This window comes from Schistocerca serialis, chromosome 8 (assembly GCF_023864345.2).
Source record: "Schistocerca serialis cubense isolate TAMUIC-IGC-003099 chromosome 8, iqSchSeri2.2, whole genome shotgun sequence".
Lineage (NCBI taxonomy): Eukaryota > Metazoa > Arthropoda > Insecta > Orthoptera > Acrididae > Schistocerca > Schistocerca serialis.
The window spans coordinates 564,390,330-564,408,310 of record NC_064645.1 but is presented as its reverse complement, the minus strand read 5'-3'; the positions used below and the strand labels follow the sequence as shown (position 1 = coordinate 564,408,310).

The window sequence follows — 17,981 nt, the reverse complement described above, 5'->3', positions numbered from 1 at the left end:
TTTCCTCGTGGCCGCGATTTCGTGAGTGGTGAATTTTTTTAAAGGCCGATCAAAATTGCTTGTTGTTCCCATAAACACCGATACCCTGCCCAGCATTGTCGGAAAGAACTGCCATGCGAGCTACTGCGAGCTAGAGGCATATCGAAGACCGCAGTACGTTCGATTTTGTATGAACGTTTAGCTATGGAAAAGATCTTTTGACGGTGGATTTTGCTCAGTTTGACCGAAGGTCAAGACAGGCTCATGTCATCTGGTGCAAGATAAAGTTAAAAAAAATCGATTGAAGAAATGCAAAATCAGTGTGGAACATATTAGGAAACAAAAACTGTATTCACAAGGGCCGAAAACCAGTCAGTCGTCAAGAGCTTGGATGTTCCAAGATGATTCCAAACCAATGAAAGTGGTCCTTTCGCAAAACACTTCCACAAACATGATGGGTGTTTCTGTGGCTACACAGGACATGTTGCTAGCACTGCTGTAGAGGATCGAAGGCCAGTTCACAACGAAAAGTTTACAATTTGTTTGTCAGGAGACATCGATGAAAACAGAAACAATAACGAAAAGTACCTCTCCATTCTTCCTCGTGGGAGTGTCCAGTCGTCACACAGAACGTGACACAGTTGCTTATTAGACGGAGGAAGACATGGAATTTGTGAATCACTAACAGCATCCAATTGACTGCAAACAAACGAAATGAATAGCCAGCGATCCTCATCACCCCCTCAAGAACCTGTTCAATCTTTCCGAAACCGTGGTTTTGAGGTACCGACATCAGAGGGGAAAAAAATGTGTGCAGAACTACTTCGAAAGCGTGCAAAAACGTATACATCTTAAAGCCGAATATTTTCAGAAACAATGAAATAGATTTCTACAAAAAAAAAAAAAAAAAAAAAAAAAAAAAAAAAAAAAAAAAATTAAAAAAAATCTCTCAGTGCCATCGTAAAAACTCAAAAGGCGGTCGTTGTATTATTAAGTATTTGTACATATACAGGATGATTCCGAGATGATATTAAAAACTTCAAGGGGTGCTGGAGAAGGGTAACTCGGTCAGTCTGAAGTAAGGTACCACGGTCTGGAAACCGAGTCGAAAATTATAAGCATAAATCGTTCTATAATCTGACAATGGAGTTTATGTACCGGCACTGGTCTTACTAAGGCTGTAGGGTAGGCGACTTTCAGAAGTGGTAGTGTGGACCGAAACAAGAAAAAAAAAGTCTAGCAAGCGTGGACTCTAAAATGCAAATCTCAAGAGACGTGAACACTTGTTCATTCTTCGAAACTGCGACTCACATCTCTTATGCTGCAAGCTCTTTGGTTTCCATACTTTTGCAGGAGGTTGTATGGACCAAAACATGAAAAAAATTCCAATAAACATGGGTTTTAAAGTACATTCATTAAGAGTAATGAGCACTTGTTCAGTAGAATGGATGTGATTCTCACTAGCTCTTAAGGCATGCAGTTTAGAGCCCATGATCGCCGGGTATTTTATTCTTATTTGGTCCATAGTACCTCCTCTAGAAACATAAAAGAGCTTGCAGTAGAAGAGGTCCCCTGTCAGAGGTATCAGAACGATTTTCGCTTACAGTTTACGATTCAGTCGCCTCGTGACCTGCGTCGGTTGCCTGAAATTGATACATATACCCTTCCCCATCACGAAATCACCCTGTATGTTCCCTTTACATGTAATGAGAATGTTCGCATCACTTAGTAACTAATTATGGCGTCCTTATATCTTCTCCGACCTGTTTTGTTAATCTGTGACGAGTTACACGAGAATTGATCGGATCAGCGGCAGTGAACCGGCAGTTTTATTGGAGGCGTGTTGCCGCACTCCGTATGAAGGCAAGAACAGAGCAGCCTCACAGGAAACGGCGCTGTGGGAACTCCCGCTGTGTCGTCTGTTCTGTGACAGGTCTCTTACCCGACGTTTCCCGACAGAGCGCAAAAACGGATAGCTAGTAATTAGTGAAATAATAAACTTCCGTGCAGCCACGCACAATCAGCGACAAAGGACATCAGAAGACACCTCGAGAGAAGCAAGTTGTGACACTTGCGTTGAGTCTGTAAGAATCTTCGCATATTAAAACGTACCAGACGACGAACTAAAGAACCGTTATTTTATCGTCTAACATTTATTAGCTTTTAATATATGGCCACTCTTGTATACTGAAACATCCCCTTAGAAAAATTATAAAAGATTGTGTTGGTAAACTTCTACGTTATTTGATTTTCAAACAGCTGAGCAAAACTGAACGTACTCAGACATTTCTCTCTTTACTTATTCTGATCAACAGTAAACTGACACACAATATTTTTTTATTTTTTTTTTTTTTTTTAGCGCAACGCAATCTGACTTTCAATAATCCCTACAAAAGAATGGCCCTGACTAACAATAACCTATACCTTTCACGAATCACTTACAAAAATCTTCGTTTCTCAAACTACTGCAATACTGCGTGCGCCAGTACTGCCAGCTAAATAAAAGATTCTAACTAGTGAAGGCACTAACTAGTGATAGGCATAGTTAGCAAATAGCAAATGAAAGATTTTGATGGAGAGCAAACAATGTGTTTACCTTAATAGTGTTCAAAGTGTGTGTGTGTGTTCATGACATCCGGTCTTACAAATTTCCTTTTTCTGACGGACACACGTCCAGATCGTCAGCTCTCAAAATTCTGCGATCACTCTCCCCACATCCAGTACTGCTGGCGGCTCACCTCCAACTGCACAACCCTACACGCTGTTCACATCCAACTGCCCAACACTACAATAGCAAATATTCCAACAATGCAAATCAGACTGCACACAGCACAGTCAGTGATTTTCATACAGAGCGCTACGTGGCGTTACCAACATAAAAACGGCGTTACCAACATAAAAACCTAAACAGCCTACTTACAATACGTTCAAAACTTGGTTCTGGAAACGCGTCGTTTGACTTGTGATTTAACACTATGGTATTTGGTGGAGCCAAAAGTTAATACACCGATAATTACAGTACTATTACGACCACGTCTGCAGAAGTAATGGATAAAGCTATACATTATTCGTGAATTGGCTCTGAGATATCCATTACGGTGAAACTTGTGACCGACTAAATCTAGTGGTGCACTAATACGTCCAGACAAATAGTTACTTAGCTGTGGAAGCAAACTTTGTGTTGAATTCATAAACATATAAACTACTACTACTAACGCCACTAGCAGGAGCACCACCACTACCACCACCACCACCGCCAACAGTATCTGTGTTGCCCAAGCCCTGAGTGATGATATATAATAAGTTGTCTGGCGTACTCGGCATTCAAAGCGGGAGACGATACACGTCGTAGATTAGAGTGGAATATTGTTCGGGTCTACATAACTCAGGCGCACAACTTGAGATAAGGGGCATGAGCCAAGGCACGCATCTTGAGAGAATGATCGCGGTTGTGACGACATCCGAGGAGAAGGGGGCACGTGAAGCTCCGCCGTACACGTCAGGCTCGTGTAAGCGGCGTGGGAGATCGTTCGCGAGATGAGGTTACCGCTCAGAGGCAGGGCAGTTACGAGCGGGCGCTACGTCGATGGCCGCCGGCCGCGCGAATCGCGAGCAAACATCGTCTCCGCGCCCCGTGGACACTCGGCATCGCCATCGCCCCTCCTCTGCTCCGCTCCGTTCCTCCTTTTTTGCGTACTGGGAGCACTAACCTGCCTGCCAGCCGGCCGGCCGGCCCGCCGACTTCCAAAGCCGTCCAGATAAGAAGAGAAGCTCGACGGACCCTGAAAAATGCGACGCAGCCGGCGGCGCTGGCGCTGGCGGCGGCGGCGGCGGCGGCGGCGGCGCTGGCGGCCGACTGGCCCTTTTTTCAGCAGAAAAGGGAAGAAAAGAGAAAAACTGCGCGGAGACGTGAGGATGGGGGGAGGCGGCGCAGCGTCCGCTCCGACACAAAACGAGCGCGACCGGCCGCCGGAGACCGGGGGTGGACGCGGACGCGAGACGTAAACAAGGCATTCCACAAAGGCCCGGCCGCCTCTGCGCTACGCAATATATCGCGGCGGCGGCAGCGGCGGCGGCGCAAAAACGCGCGTAGCCGGCAGCGCGATTAATTCGCGGGCACCCGCCGACACCGCCGTAACGGCAGCCGGACTGGAGCCGAGGTCTGGGGACTGGACACTGGGGCACCGCGAGCAACGGCGACCTACCACCAGACGTGGCCGTAATTGCTGACGGAGAGGCTGCTTCACGAGTGGGCGAACTCCTAGAATGCGTACTTTCAGTTTTCTGAGCTGTTTCTCGTGTTTCAGAGGATAGGCAAAATAATGTGAACAGTCGTAGTAATGTGATGGTCGTGTTCGACGTGTAATGTCTCTTGCAGCGGTCTCTCCGCGATATTTTCAGAAATTTTATAAATTATATAACTCAGTACATATCTCGACCGAGCGAGGTGGCGCAGTGGTTAGACACTGGACTCGCATTCGGGAGGACGACGGTTCAATCCCGCGTCCGGCCATCCTGATTTAGGTTTTCCGTGATTTCCCTAAATCGCTCCAGGCAAATGCCGGGATGGTTCCTTTCAAAGGGCACGGCCGACTTCCTTCCCCGTGTTCGACAATCCGATGAGACCGATGACCTCGCTGTCTGGTCTCCTTCCCCGAAACAACCAACCAACCAGTACATATCTCGAAATATCTCTTCTTATCCTACCGATTCAAAAATGGCTCCGAGCACTATGGGACTTAACATCTATGGTGGTCAGTCCCCTAGAAGTTAGAACTACTTAAACCTAACTAACCTAAGGACATCACAACACCCAGCCATCACGAGGCTGAGAAAATCCCTGACCCCGCCGGGAATCGAACCCGGGAACCCGGGCGCGGGAAGCGAGAACGCTACCGCACGACCACGAGCTGCGGGCTCTTACCTATTCCTAAATTTTAATATACGATGACCATCAATGCAAAGTAGTTTCAAGCCCTATTATTCCTTGGAGCATCCATTTACTCCATGGAATAGCTTCTCTGCTATCTATGTTTTCTCTTAGGAAAAAGAAGGAAGGAGCTTGCCGATTAGCCGTGAAAGGAGGAGGTTGTATATGTATCTATTGTTGAGCTAGTCGCCATCTTGATGAGATTCTGTATGAGAAGGAATTTAATACATGAACTAAAGTAAGTGTGTTCGCGTATTATTTAACTGATTATTATTGACAGTGTCTGCTTACTACGCTGTGTTGCACGGGATCAGTGGGGAACGTCTGATTTACACTGGACGAACTTGCCGTTTTGTATGCTCAAGATATCCAGTTACTTCAAATAAATAGGCTAACACGGTCTTACCAGCAGATCTCCGGTCTTCCCCATGTGATCACCGAAAGTTAATAATTATTACAAATGTTTTCAGGAGATCGACTGACAATTTTCGTTGCACCGAGACTTTGAAATTGCTTCACTGCCATATGGAATTTAAGTTAAGCTCAATTTAATCAGCATAGAACAGTATTGAACTGTGTGAATGTGATAAGCCTGCTTTGTGAATGAAGATTCCCTTAATATACGCATGTTTTTTACTATCATGATCAGTGAAGCTAAATCAGGCCGGTGTGAGAGAGGTTATTAAATTTTTGATGCCACAGAAAATGTTAAAGACGGTCAACAATGCAGGTAAGGCACATGTCGGGCTGGACTGTGCGTGTTCGGTACGGACTAGGCATGAGTACAGGTTGTTTACGAGCAGTGCACACTTCATATTTGCATTTAGAGGCCTAGGTCGACGTGCAGTGAAAGACCATACAGAGAGAAAAGTGTGGGGGCCCTATTAGCTGGAGCACCAGTAACCAAGACAACCAACCTGTTGAATGGTTCAAGAGCAACTGTTTCAACCTTCAGTCTGGAACCGCGCGACCGCTACGGTCGCAGGTTCGAATCCTGCCTCGGGCATGGATGTGTGTGATGTCCGTAGGTTAGTTTGGTTTAATTAGTTCTAAGTTCTAGGGGACTGATGACCTCAGAAGTTAAGTCCCATAGTGCTCAGAGACAGCTGTTTCAACAGTCATGACAGCCTACACAAAACATGGAAAGACATCATCGTATAAACGAAATAGTGGGCGCAAATCAAAACTAAATGACAGAGATCGTCGTACGCTAATACGAATAGTGTCAAAACAGCAAAAAACTGCGGCAGCTAAAGTGACATATTCTACCGAGAACTCCATAAAGCGAACATTCATGGACGAGCTACTATACCGAAACCAACGCAAAGAAGCGTAAAATATTGTGTCAGGAGCATAAAACACGTCACATGGTCCGACGAGTCAACGTTTTCGTTATTTCCAACATCGGGCAGGGTTTTCGTCTGGAGAACGCCAAAAGAAGCCTACCATCATGATTGCTTGTTTCCAACTGGTAATCATGGAGGTGGCAGAGTGATGGTGTGGGCAGTCACATCATGGTATTCTGCTGGACCCATCTCAGTTCGTATTACACCGAACGATTATGTGAACATTTTAGGTTATCGGGTGCACGCTATGATTCAAATGTTGTTTCCCAACAATGACGCTATATTTCAGAACGATAATGCACCCCATTCACACAGCCAGGAAAGTACAATCGTGGTATGAGGAGCATACAACTGAACTGCAGCGTCTTCCCTGGCCAGCACTGTCCCCAGACTTGAACATTATCGAACCCTTGTAGGCGGTATTGGAGCGCAGACTACGGAGAAGATTTCTGCCTCCCCCGTCACTACAGGAGTCAGAAGAGATTCTGATCGAAGAGTGGTGTAACATTCGACTGGAGATTATACAGTATTCCAGCATTCCAAGAAGAATCACAGCTACTTTACGGGCAAATGGGGGTGAACTCCTTATTAATAAACCATTCCCAAGTAAGTTAAAGTGTTCACATTATTTTGCCTATCCCCTGTAGTTACGTTACACACAACCATATTACAAACTACAGTTAGGACCTCTCTACAGGCAGAGGGTTGTACCTTGCGTCAGCGAAGCGGGAAAGCCGACCGAGTAATAAGCATTACATGTACTTATTGAGCCGACACTGAGAAAAGAATAAAAAATTCGGAGGCATTACTTTTCAGCGCGCCTTCGTATTTGCAGTTGACCATGGAACCAAAATTGTCCATAGACGTCCGAAACAAGTCGATGGACACGAATGCCTTTTTTCAGGACTTCTAAGATATTGACATAGGGAGAGATCGGGACTTTATGGGGGATGTATCAGCGCATGTTTCGTTGGAAAGCCCTGACACATCCTCCATACAGTCCCGATGTCTCCCGGTGCGATTTCCATATTTTTGGAACACTGGAGAAAGACATCTTCCGCCGTCCACTTGATTGGGACGAAGAGCCACACGTCTGGGTACAATCACGGCTCCATAGGCAACCGCAAACATTTTCCCATGCCGGCATCGACCGTCTTGTCTGATTTTTGGACACATGTCTTAACCAAAGAAAATCGCGAAACAGCAGTATGTTTTGAGAAGTTACTTTATTTAGACAACCAGTTTCGGCGTCTCAATAATGCCGACTTCAGACCACTAGCACTCCGTGTATACAGTTGATAGTCAGTGGCGAAACTTGTCGTCTAAGTAAAATAACTCCTCAAAACAAACACCTCTTTGGCGACTTTCCTTGGTAAATATTTGACCGCTCACTGTCCCATATCCACAGTAGATCAGCAGACAGAGATGTATTAACAGTTATGGCGATTACTTTTTGAAATAATAAACAGTTTACTTAATTTCTTCAATCTGTGTCGTTTTCATTTGACTGACCCTTATATAAGGGCGATCACAAAGTTACCGTTTGAGGGCGGTGGTGCAGCATATATGCGACTTAGTGCGACTCCGATGTGGGTATATACAGCAGACATGTACGCAAGGGATTACTGTGGCATTCGTGTCTTTCCGAAGTGCGTGCGGTAAATGGGGAAACGTGAACTATGGCGACGTTGTTGCCAAAATGCGTCCAAACAGGATCAACGTGCTGTTGTATTCTTGTCTTGGCTGCCAAAGAACAAACACCGGTAGATATCCATCGAAGAATGACGAACGTGTATGGTGGGGCATGTCTGTCAAAGACCTCCACTGCGCTATGGAATGATGCTTCAAGGGATGCAGCTCATTTGCAATGGCGCACCTCCCCACATCCCAAATGCCGTAACGCAAAAGTTAGGCCGATTCAAGTGCGAGACACTCGAGCAGTATAGTCTTGATCTCTGCCCATGCGATTATTACGCCTTGCGTCCTTAAAAAAAGAGCTTGAAGGGACGACGATTACTGCCGCACGAGGACGTGCAGCAGGCAGTTACGGATTTCTTCAAGGAGCAGGAGACGGTGTTTTACCGAACGAGTATCTTCAATCTCGTGCGTCGGTGGGTTGGTTGCCTCAGTGCTGAGGGCGATTTTGCCTGATTGGCACATCTGTTCTGGAATCTACGACTTTCCAAGGGAAACGTTTTGAAACTATGGCTTGAAAATGGTTTAACAGGCAGAATTTGTGATCTTTGTGAATAGACACGCCCAACAACAGTCTAAAGGGAAAATATTGTCCTTTCTTCCATATTGCAGGACTATGGACAAAAGTAAACAGAAAACAACCTATTTTCATGTTCGGGAACAAGAAATCATCAAGGTAGGTGAAAGAAATACAAGTAGTGAAGCAAGGTATTCACAACGTATTTGATGCACTGTTACGGCGATACCCAGGGTGAATGTGCTGTCGTCGTGAAATAACACTTTTCCTACTTCTGACAGATCCCTGTTTCCCTCAGTTTTCTGTCTATATGTTCCAGTCTCGCACCGTAGTATTATATTATTTTTCGTTTTTCCAAGAAGACCGTACCTAAGATTTCTTTCGTATCAAACAAATCGTCGCCGTTACTTTTCCAGCCAACTATACCGTCTCCGCTTTCTCTGGAAAATATTTCTGGAAATCAACCCAATCTTTTGATTGTTGCTCTGTTTCCGGTGCATAATGATGAATCCAGATCTCGTCGACGCTACAGGTCTTCCGGATCTGACTTAAATTTCTCCAAAAACAGGTCAGAAGATGAAAGACGCTTCCGCTTCTTGTCCACCGTCAACCATCGCTTCATCCGTCCGTCCAACAAGTTTTCCGTCCCAACTCAAAGAGTAAAGTAATAATTCCCATTTGCATCGAAGCATCGAAGGCCTCTGGTACTTCGCGATCAACTAGAATAGTGTCGTGGAATTTTTCAAGAATTCCTTCGCCATCGACATCTGCCAGACGTCCTGGGCGACCTAATCGTTAAAAATTCGTTCAGCCAGCGTCTAATTATTGTCAACGACGGCGCACGGCCACCGCATCAGCATCCAGTATCGTTTTTATCTCGTTACACGTACTCCCACCGGAAAGTAAAAAAACTAATTACGTCTCCTCCCTAAAAATTAATTGCTTTTCCAAATTTCGCTTTGGTTTTCTTTACACTTTTGAAATTATGTATGCACTGTGTTAAATGTCTGCGTATGTTTGGACAGTGTAAGTATGCACGAGACTTCAAGGTAGTCGTCCTGTACGTGATACTGGTCATCTGGCTTTTTGGCAATGTCCTTACTGCGTCCGTGTCGTCTTTGTACAGCTTTCAGCTCCGAGGTGGACGCTGGACCATTTCGTGCATTCATTCTGAGGAGTGCATCTACTTCTCACTGCCGCCGAGGCATTCGATGTGGTGAAGGTTTTCCGGAGACACGCGTGCTGTTTGTCGATCAGAGAGCCGCCGTCGTTAAGAGCGTTGTTATCTTGTTTTAGACTTTCCGTTTCCCTAAACCACCGTAGGAGAGCCAGAACCTGCGTCTTGAACATGTTACAGCCGTTTCCTTCACTCAGGCATGCTTAGGGCTCCATCCGTAATGATTTACACGTCGACGAGACGTTAACCACATTTGTTTTTTGATGTATCTCCCTGCAGGCGAACAGGCGCCGATAGTTCCGCCACTTATTAAAAATCTCGAAGAGTTCTTGTTCTATTTGCTTCAAATGTTTACACGATTCTCTATCATTATGGCAAGCCAGCCGTTTTGAAGGGAACTCTACAATGTAGGGTACACAACCGCTTAGAAGATCCTAACCAATTATGGCACACGAGCTTTCTTTTTGCGGTTACCTATTAGCACATCAAGAGTGGTAGGAAGTCAACCACGTCAGTGACACTTCCTCTTTATCCGAGTTCTGAACTCCGCGACTGTCATAATCAACAAGTCCTCTATACGAACAAGTCGCCTAACAACAAGCCCGTAAATCGTAGTCGTTAGCCGAGCTGGAAGCGCTCAACCCCGTCACTGAACGCCCTTATCTGTCAACAGGGGCAAAAAGACTGAGGAAACCTGCCGCCGGATACTGTTATACCGTCCGCAGGCTTCCGCCGCTGCTACCTGGCACGCCGCGTGTTTTTCTCTCATACACAGGCTGCACAGCGTAGCCAACGGGCGGTTCCAGTGAATTATTCTATAATTGCTCAATAAACTTTTTTAAATCCGTTTCTACTTATCTTCTCCGATTAATGGAAATCATCGAAATAGGTAATTCGAAAACCCTACACGCCAAATCGTTTTTTAACGCGCTTTTAATAGCTCGCTTTCTTGACTGTTTATCAGTTCGGTACAAATTTTGCAATTGGTTTTAAACTAAGTTCCCAATGAACTGGAGACTTGAAACCTTCAACGTATCTCTGAGCAGGACGACAATCCATGAATTCGTTTCCTTGTCGGGTGTGTACCGGAGGGTACTTTTTGCACCACTGCAGTTTCCTCCTTTTTCCTATGCCGCCCGCGAATGATTCACGGGAAGAACAATTGTTGATCAACCTCCATGTGAGCTCGAGTCTCTAATTTTTACCTTCACGGTCTTTTAGCGAGATGCACGTAGGAAGAAGCAATATATTGGTTGACCCAGTTGATGCGAAACTGAAATAAACCTGACGTCTACGACATGTCTCTGTTGTAATCTCATAAAAATGTTTGAAAACAATAGAAACATTTCACACACACAAGGCTAAAAAATCGGAAATAATTATTTAAATAAAAATCAGTTTTTGATATGCCTTTTCTTTAATTCAGACTAGAAAATATAAAATAAATTTTCCTACCCCCCATACACAGATATTCTTGATATCTACGATTGTGAATTTTTAGTAGTTGTGAAAATACTAGTAACATTTAAACGAAAAACGTGGAGTGCATGCAAAAGATAATAGTAAGGAGGTGACCAGTCGATGCAACAATTAAGCATTGCATGCGACCCACGTTTTTTGTTTAAATTTTGTATTTTCATCATAGCTATTAGAAATTAAAATCACGAATTTTCAGGGCTACCCGTATGGGGTTAGGAATGTTTATAAGGGTAGAAGAAAATACTTATACTTTTCAATCCGATTTAAAAAAACGCGGTATATTAAAAATGAGCTTGTTTATACAACTAGCTTAGTTGACACGTAGCCGCGGAGTCTCAGGCACCTTGCCACGGTTCGAGCGGCTCCCCCCGTCGGAGATTCGAGTCCTCCCTCGGGCATGGGTGTGTTTGTTGTCCTCAGAGTGAGTTAGTTTAAGTTATATTAAGTAACATTATCAAGGGCTCATTTGCAATTTTCGTGAATCGAAGTAATTTAGAGCTGAGTTTGTAGGTAGGGTTTCAAATGAGTTACTTCTCAGCACACGTGGTTCGTGAGAAAAATGTTACGCGAAGTATTCTGATAATATATTATTCTCGAAGAAACAAGTTTGCCAAGATCATAGCAATTCTGTTTATTACTACGACCGGTTTAGATCGATACACACTGTCATCATCGGATCTTGTAATATTATTAGTTTACATGCTTGTTAGATTACTGAAAGTAACATACTGATGTTGCATCATATAAAACGGAGCAGGATCATCGGCATGTCACAAGTAAAATAACACACAATTAAGACATACAGTAGATTGTGCTGATGTCTCAGACATTCGATGATAACAGCGTACATCTGTCAAAACCGCTCATAGTAACAAAAAGAATTTCTAGCGGTCTTGGCAAATTTGGTTCTTCAGTAAAGATGTATTATCAGAATGCTACACGTAACATTAAAACATACAACATGTTGAGCTGATGATATTTTATTCGAGACATCTGATGTTCCCTGCCACGTTTTATTTCACGTAACATCACTATGTGACTTTCAGTATTTTAATAAGCATGTACAACTAATAATGTTACAAGAGCCAAATAATGACAGTCTTGATTTGTCGAAACAGGTCACAGTAATAAAAAGAATTGCTAACGATCTTGGCAAAATTGATCCTTCAAGAATAGTATAACTTTCAGGTCGTCCCCCAAACTGTGAATAAATGGAATTGTTCATTATCCTGATTTACTAGGACACAACTGCATGGCAAAATTCGAGAACCAAAAGAGAACGTCAGCTATGGTTTCTAGCCATCACTTTCGAGATTCTGATATGTGAATGCGAATTTGATTATATCTGTATAGTGGTGCAACGAGTTTCGACTGGGAGGAAGATTTTGGTAATTTAAATAATAACTCTCGTTATGATAACTAACAGCAATGATTTCATCAGTTCTGCAACAGGTCGCACTTCACACCTGACGAATTTGTTCTTACGGAGCTCCTGCGGCCAGCGGCTTATCTTCTTAGCGCGACTACTACGGTCGCAGGTTCGAATCCTGCCTCGGGCATGGATGTGTGTGATGTCCTTAGGTTAGTTAGGTTTAAGTAGTTCTAAGTTCTAGGGGACTGATGGCCACAGATGTTAAGTCCCATAGTGCTCAGAGCCATTTGATTTGAACTTATCTTCTTACCTTGCTGACGTCATCTATTGCTGCGGTGGTAAGCTGTGTGATCTCTGCTCTTCTCCTGTCGTATTCTGCTAAAAATGGCGGCGCTCCACAACCATTTGCTAATAAATATCAATGGAAAATTAGTAAATCCAAAGTTTTGCTCTTGAATGGCGCTAGAGGCCGAATAAGCGTTTTAAATAATCCAGTGGATGTCACTGGGGGTGATTTGATGAGGCATTGCACAAAAACCATCAGATAGTCGTAAAAAAGAGTATACGCCTTTTTTAATATATTTATTTCAGTATGTGCACAGTTAATAGCAAAATCAACGTTTCACACATTAGCTTCCTCTCCATTAAGAATATTAACGTTTGATTGTGATAGTTTCTTCATACACTTTCCAACTGTACGTCTTATACAATATCCATCAGCTGCGACACTTCTCGAAGCTTACCACTTACGCTGCCCGCCATTAACATTTCCAAAATATTTTCCGCTCTTCTTTTTCGACCACAGATCACGATAAAAATACTTCTGTCTACTTTTCAATTTCTGAATCCTCTCATCTGTCTTCCTTTAGAACTTCCACCGACATCGTGTATTTGAAATAAACGCTACCTCGACATAAAGTTCACCAAACAGCTCTAAATCATCTCTATATTGTGCCGATACCACGACAGTTTTGAACACGTGACAATCTCTCGCTCAAACCCAACTTTTCCGTTTACTACTAGGGCTGTTTCATTTATTTATTTATTTATTTTTCCAACCTCCTATCGGCCGCGAAATTTAAACCAAATCGAAAATTAAAAAGATTTTATTTGCAACATTTAGCTACACCTTCGGACTACTTCTCTACACAGTCGCCGCTCCAGCTTAGGGATTGGTTGTAGTGCGTTACCAACTTCCCACTACCCTCGTCAAAGGCAGTAGCCGTCTGTAATTTCCAATTCCCCACTTTGGTCTGCTACTCGTTATCTGTGCCAAAATGCTATCAACGTAGCAGCGGTTTATGTGAAGATTAGAGAGAGTAAAGCCCGGGTTGTATGGTATGTGGTCAAACGCTTCCCATAGAAAACGCTGCAGGAGTTAAGTTACGTGAACTGCAAGGAAACAGGCGAAACCCCTCACCAGGACTTCACACTTGGCGGGAGTTACTATTTTCTAGGCACCTTTACTTATTCTCTGATCGCTCAGAATTGAAATGTGCGACGTGACGCGATAGGCGGGCATACTATAGACTACGCGCAACACATCTGTACAAAACTTCACAGGATTTTGGTTGTGGTTTTACATTCGCGACCGATCGGAGGTTGAAAAAGAAAAAAAGCGCTTATTCGTCGGAAGGCATTTCGTTTAATCCTTCCTTTACTGAGACAGTCCAAATTATTGCTCATCCACTTTTTCTTTTACCGAATTTCATAGAAACTGTGAACTCTAGCGTACTAATATTCCAGTTCACTGCTCCACTGCTGGCCGGGGTGGCCTAGCGGTTCTAGGCGCTACAGTACGGAACCGCGCGACCGCTACGTCGTAGGTTCGAATCCTGCCTCGGGCATAGATGTGTGTGATGTCCTTAGGTTAGGTAAGTTTAAGTAGTTCTAAGTTCTAGGGGACTGATGACCACAGAAGTTAAGTCCAATAGTGCTCTGAGCGATTTTGAACTCCACTGTTAATTGTCTCCCTCTTCCTGTTTCTTTTAAAAATTAGTCTATATTTAATCGTAACTAGGTATAACATGTGAATTCTTTTTTTGTTTTTTGTTTTGTTTTTTTTTTTTTTTTTTTTTTTTTTTTGCAATTAATGAATACATCGTTCAAGTTTTCGCGTGGAGAACCTTTTTCAAAACAACAATTTTGCATAGCAAATATGCACATAAATTAATCTCATCTGTATCAACAGAAATAAGCCAATAAGTAAGTCAAAGAATTTACACTTGAAACAGGTAAAACAAAAGTTAACCAGTAAACAATGTCAAATCAGTATGAATAATCACCTGTTAATATAAGTTCACTCTCTTTTCTCCCTTGAGAGCGTTTCGCCCATTCCTTGCGCCACCCGGAGACTCACATAACCCAGGCGTCCGGCCAGCACATAACACACAGCCGATGCTGGTTCAATAAGCACTACGATCCGTGTGTTGGAAAACACGATTATCGTGTACTGTAGCTGGATGCCTCATTTCTTTCGTATGCGCACTCACCTTTCGCAGTGCATGTCTTGCCATCTTTAGCCAGTACGAGAAACTTACTTCGTGTGAAATGTCATACAATTTCCGCAAATTTATGCTTCCACAGTTGTTAAACAAAATATGCCCAAATTACCACGCAACTGCTGTTTAACAATCCTTTGATTTTCACTGCTCAATTTTTTTATGTATGGTTCAAGTTTCATCGAAATACATTTCTTCGCAGTGACGCATAATAGGAAAGTCTGTTTCGTCCTTTTTGCACACCAGGTATAGAAGTGTTGTAGTGGATAATATTGGAAATTGCATAAGGCTGTTTGTGAAGCAGTTGTCTATGGGAGGATGACAACGTCAGAAGACTGTAGCGCAAGGCAGGAAGGCCTGCGGAGGATAGATAATAATTTATACAGGGTCCGACAGTTAACGCTTAATGTGAAGTATTGGGCATAAATGGGCGAAAATATCCGTCACTGTTCGGTTACAGTAAACCGCGATAAGCCGCTGGAAACAGTAACAACCGTAAGACACCTAGGACTGACTATGGAATAAGCATATAAAAACAAATTGTAGCGGTTCTAGGCGCTTCAGTTCGGAACCACGCGCCTGCTACGGTCGCAGATTCGAATCCCCCCTCGAGCATGGATGTGTGTGATGTCCTTAGGTTACTTAGATTTAAGTAGTTCTAAGTCTAGGGGACTGATGACCTCAGATTTTAAGTCCCATAATGTTTAGAGCCAACTAATTGTAGTCAAAACCGATGCCAGGTTTGGATTTCATTGGAAGCCTCTTAAAGAAATCTAATTAATGCAGTTAGGAAGTGGCGTAGAAAACCGTTGGTCGACAAATTTTTGAGTATTGGTAATGGTCAGGGACGCTTGCCTGGTTTGGTTAAATAGAGGAATAGGACAAGTGTAACGAAAGCGGCGCGTTTTCTCACTGGTTCGCTTAGTGAGTGCGTGAGTGGTACAGAGATGTTGAACAAACCCCAGTGGCAGACGCTGCAAGAGAGGCTTTGTGTGACACTAAAAGGTTAACTACAGTAGATCGTACGCTTCAGGAAGAGTCAGGCAAATTAATACTTTCTCGCATCTACGTCTCGCGAGAGGACAACGACGAGAACTTCATGGTAATTAAAATTCATACGGAAATTTATCGAGAGTTGTTCTTCCAGTGCATCAAACACGAATGGAACTGGGAAGAAGAGAAGTGACTGTGATACCAGAAGTACCCTCCACTACACATCGGAAAGGTAATTCGGGGAGTATAGGTGTAGATATAGATACACAGTGAAGCACCAAAGAAACTGGTATAGGCACGCGTATTCAAATTCAGAGATATGTAAACAGGCAGAAAATGGCACTGCGGTCGCCAACGTCTATAAGACAAATGCCTGGCGCAGTTGTTAGGTGGGTTACTGCTGCAATGGCAGGTTATCAAGATTTAAGTGATTTTCATCGTGGTGTTGTAGTGGCACACGAGCGATGGGACATAGCATCTCCGAGGTAGCGATGAAATGGGGTTTTTCCCATACGATCACTGAACGAGTGTACCGTGAATATCAGGAATCCGGTAAAACATCAAATCTCCGGCATCGCTGGGCCGGAAAAAGATCCTGCAAGAAAGGGACCAACGACGACTGAAGAGAATCGTTCAACGTGACAGAAGTACAGCCCTCCCGCAGATTGCCTCAGATTTCGAAGCTGGATCATCAACAAGTGTCAGCGTGCGAACCATTCAACGAAACATAATCGATTTTGGCTTTCGGAGCCGAACGCCCACTCGTGTACCCTTGTTGACTGCACGACACAAACCTCTACGCCTCGTCTGGGCCCCGTCAACACCGACATTGGACTGCTGATGTCTGGAAACATGTTGCCTGGTACGACGAATCTTGTTTCAAATTGTATCGAGCGGATGGACGTGTACGGGTATGGAGATAATCTCATGATTCCATGGACCCTGTAACTAAGCAGGGGATGGAGAGTCAGTAATGGTGTGGGGCGTGTGCATTTGGAGTGATATGGGACCACTGATACGTCTAGATACGACTCTGACAGGTGACACGTACGTAAGCATCCTGTCTGAACACCTGCATCCATTCATGTCCATTGTGCATTCCGACGGCCTTTGGCAGTTCCCAGAAGGACAATGCGACACCCCAATCGTCCATAATTAGTACAGAGTGGCTACAGGAACACTCTTCTGAGTTTAAACACTTGCGCTGGCCACCAACCTCCCGAGACATGAACATTATTGAGCATATCTGAGATGCCTTGCAATGTGCTGCTGAGAAGAGGTTTCCACCCTCTCGTGCTCTTTCGGATTTATGGACAGCATTCCAAGATTCGTGGTATCAGTTCCCTCCAGCACTAGTTCAAACAATAGTCGACTCCATGCCACGTCTTGTTGCGTCACTGCTGCATGCTCGCGGGGCTCTACACGACATTAGACAGTTGTATTAGTTTCTTTGGCTCTTCAGTGTAGATTTTGGATGAACGCGGTATTGAAAATATGAACGTAGTATCGAAAATTAAATCATTTTTCAACAGCAGTTAATGTGGTTGAGTTACGTTAGTGTTCAGATGGTTCAAATGGCTCTAAGCACTATGGGACTTAACATCTGAGGTCATCAGTCCCCTACACTTAGAACAACTTAAACCTAACTAATCTAAGGACATCACACAGATCGATGCCCGAGGTAGGATTCTAACCTGCGACCGTAACAGCAGCACGGTTCCGGACTGAAGCTCTTAGAACCGCTCGGCCACAGTGGTCGGCTTACGTATGTGTAATTCCTGTAACATAATCTGACCTTCCATCCTGCCTTCGTTCAAGCGAGTGGACCACGTGGGTACCATTGTAGTCTTAGGACGACTGGAGCAGCCGGCGGGAGTCAGGAGCGCGTGCAGTCGCGTTAGCTGACGTTCCGCCTCGGCTGTCGTCCGAAAAACGCCGTCCAGCTGCGCTAGCATCGCTCCGATATAAAAGAAAAGGAAGGCGAAGGTAGGG

The 17,981-nt window shown here is 44.1% G+C and overlaps 1 protein-coding gene across 1 annotated transcript in view; it reads right to left on the bottom strand.

Moving 5' to 3' along the window:
* LOC126417122 (uncharacterized) overlaps positions 1-15,011 on the bottom strand; it is a 54,822-nt gene extending 39,811 nt beyond the window's left edge. The window contains exons 1-2 of the mRNA XM_050085017.1: positions 14,988-15,011; positions 3,694-3,841 (exon numbers count right to left, since the gene is read on the bottom strand). Coding sequence (XP_049940974.1) covers positions 3,694-3,841; positions 14,988-15,011 — 172 coding nt within the window. The remainder of the gene's footprint in view (positions 1-3,693; positions 3,842-14,987) is intronic.
* Between the last annotated feature and the right edge of the window lie 2,970 nt (positions 15,012-17,981).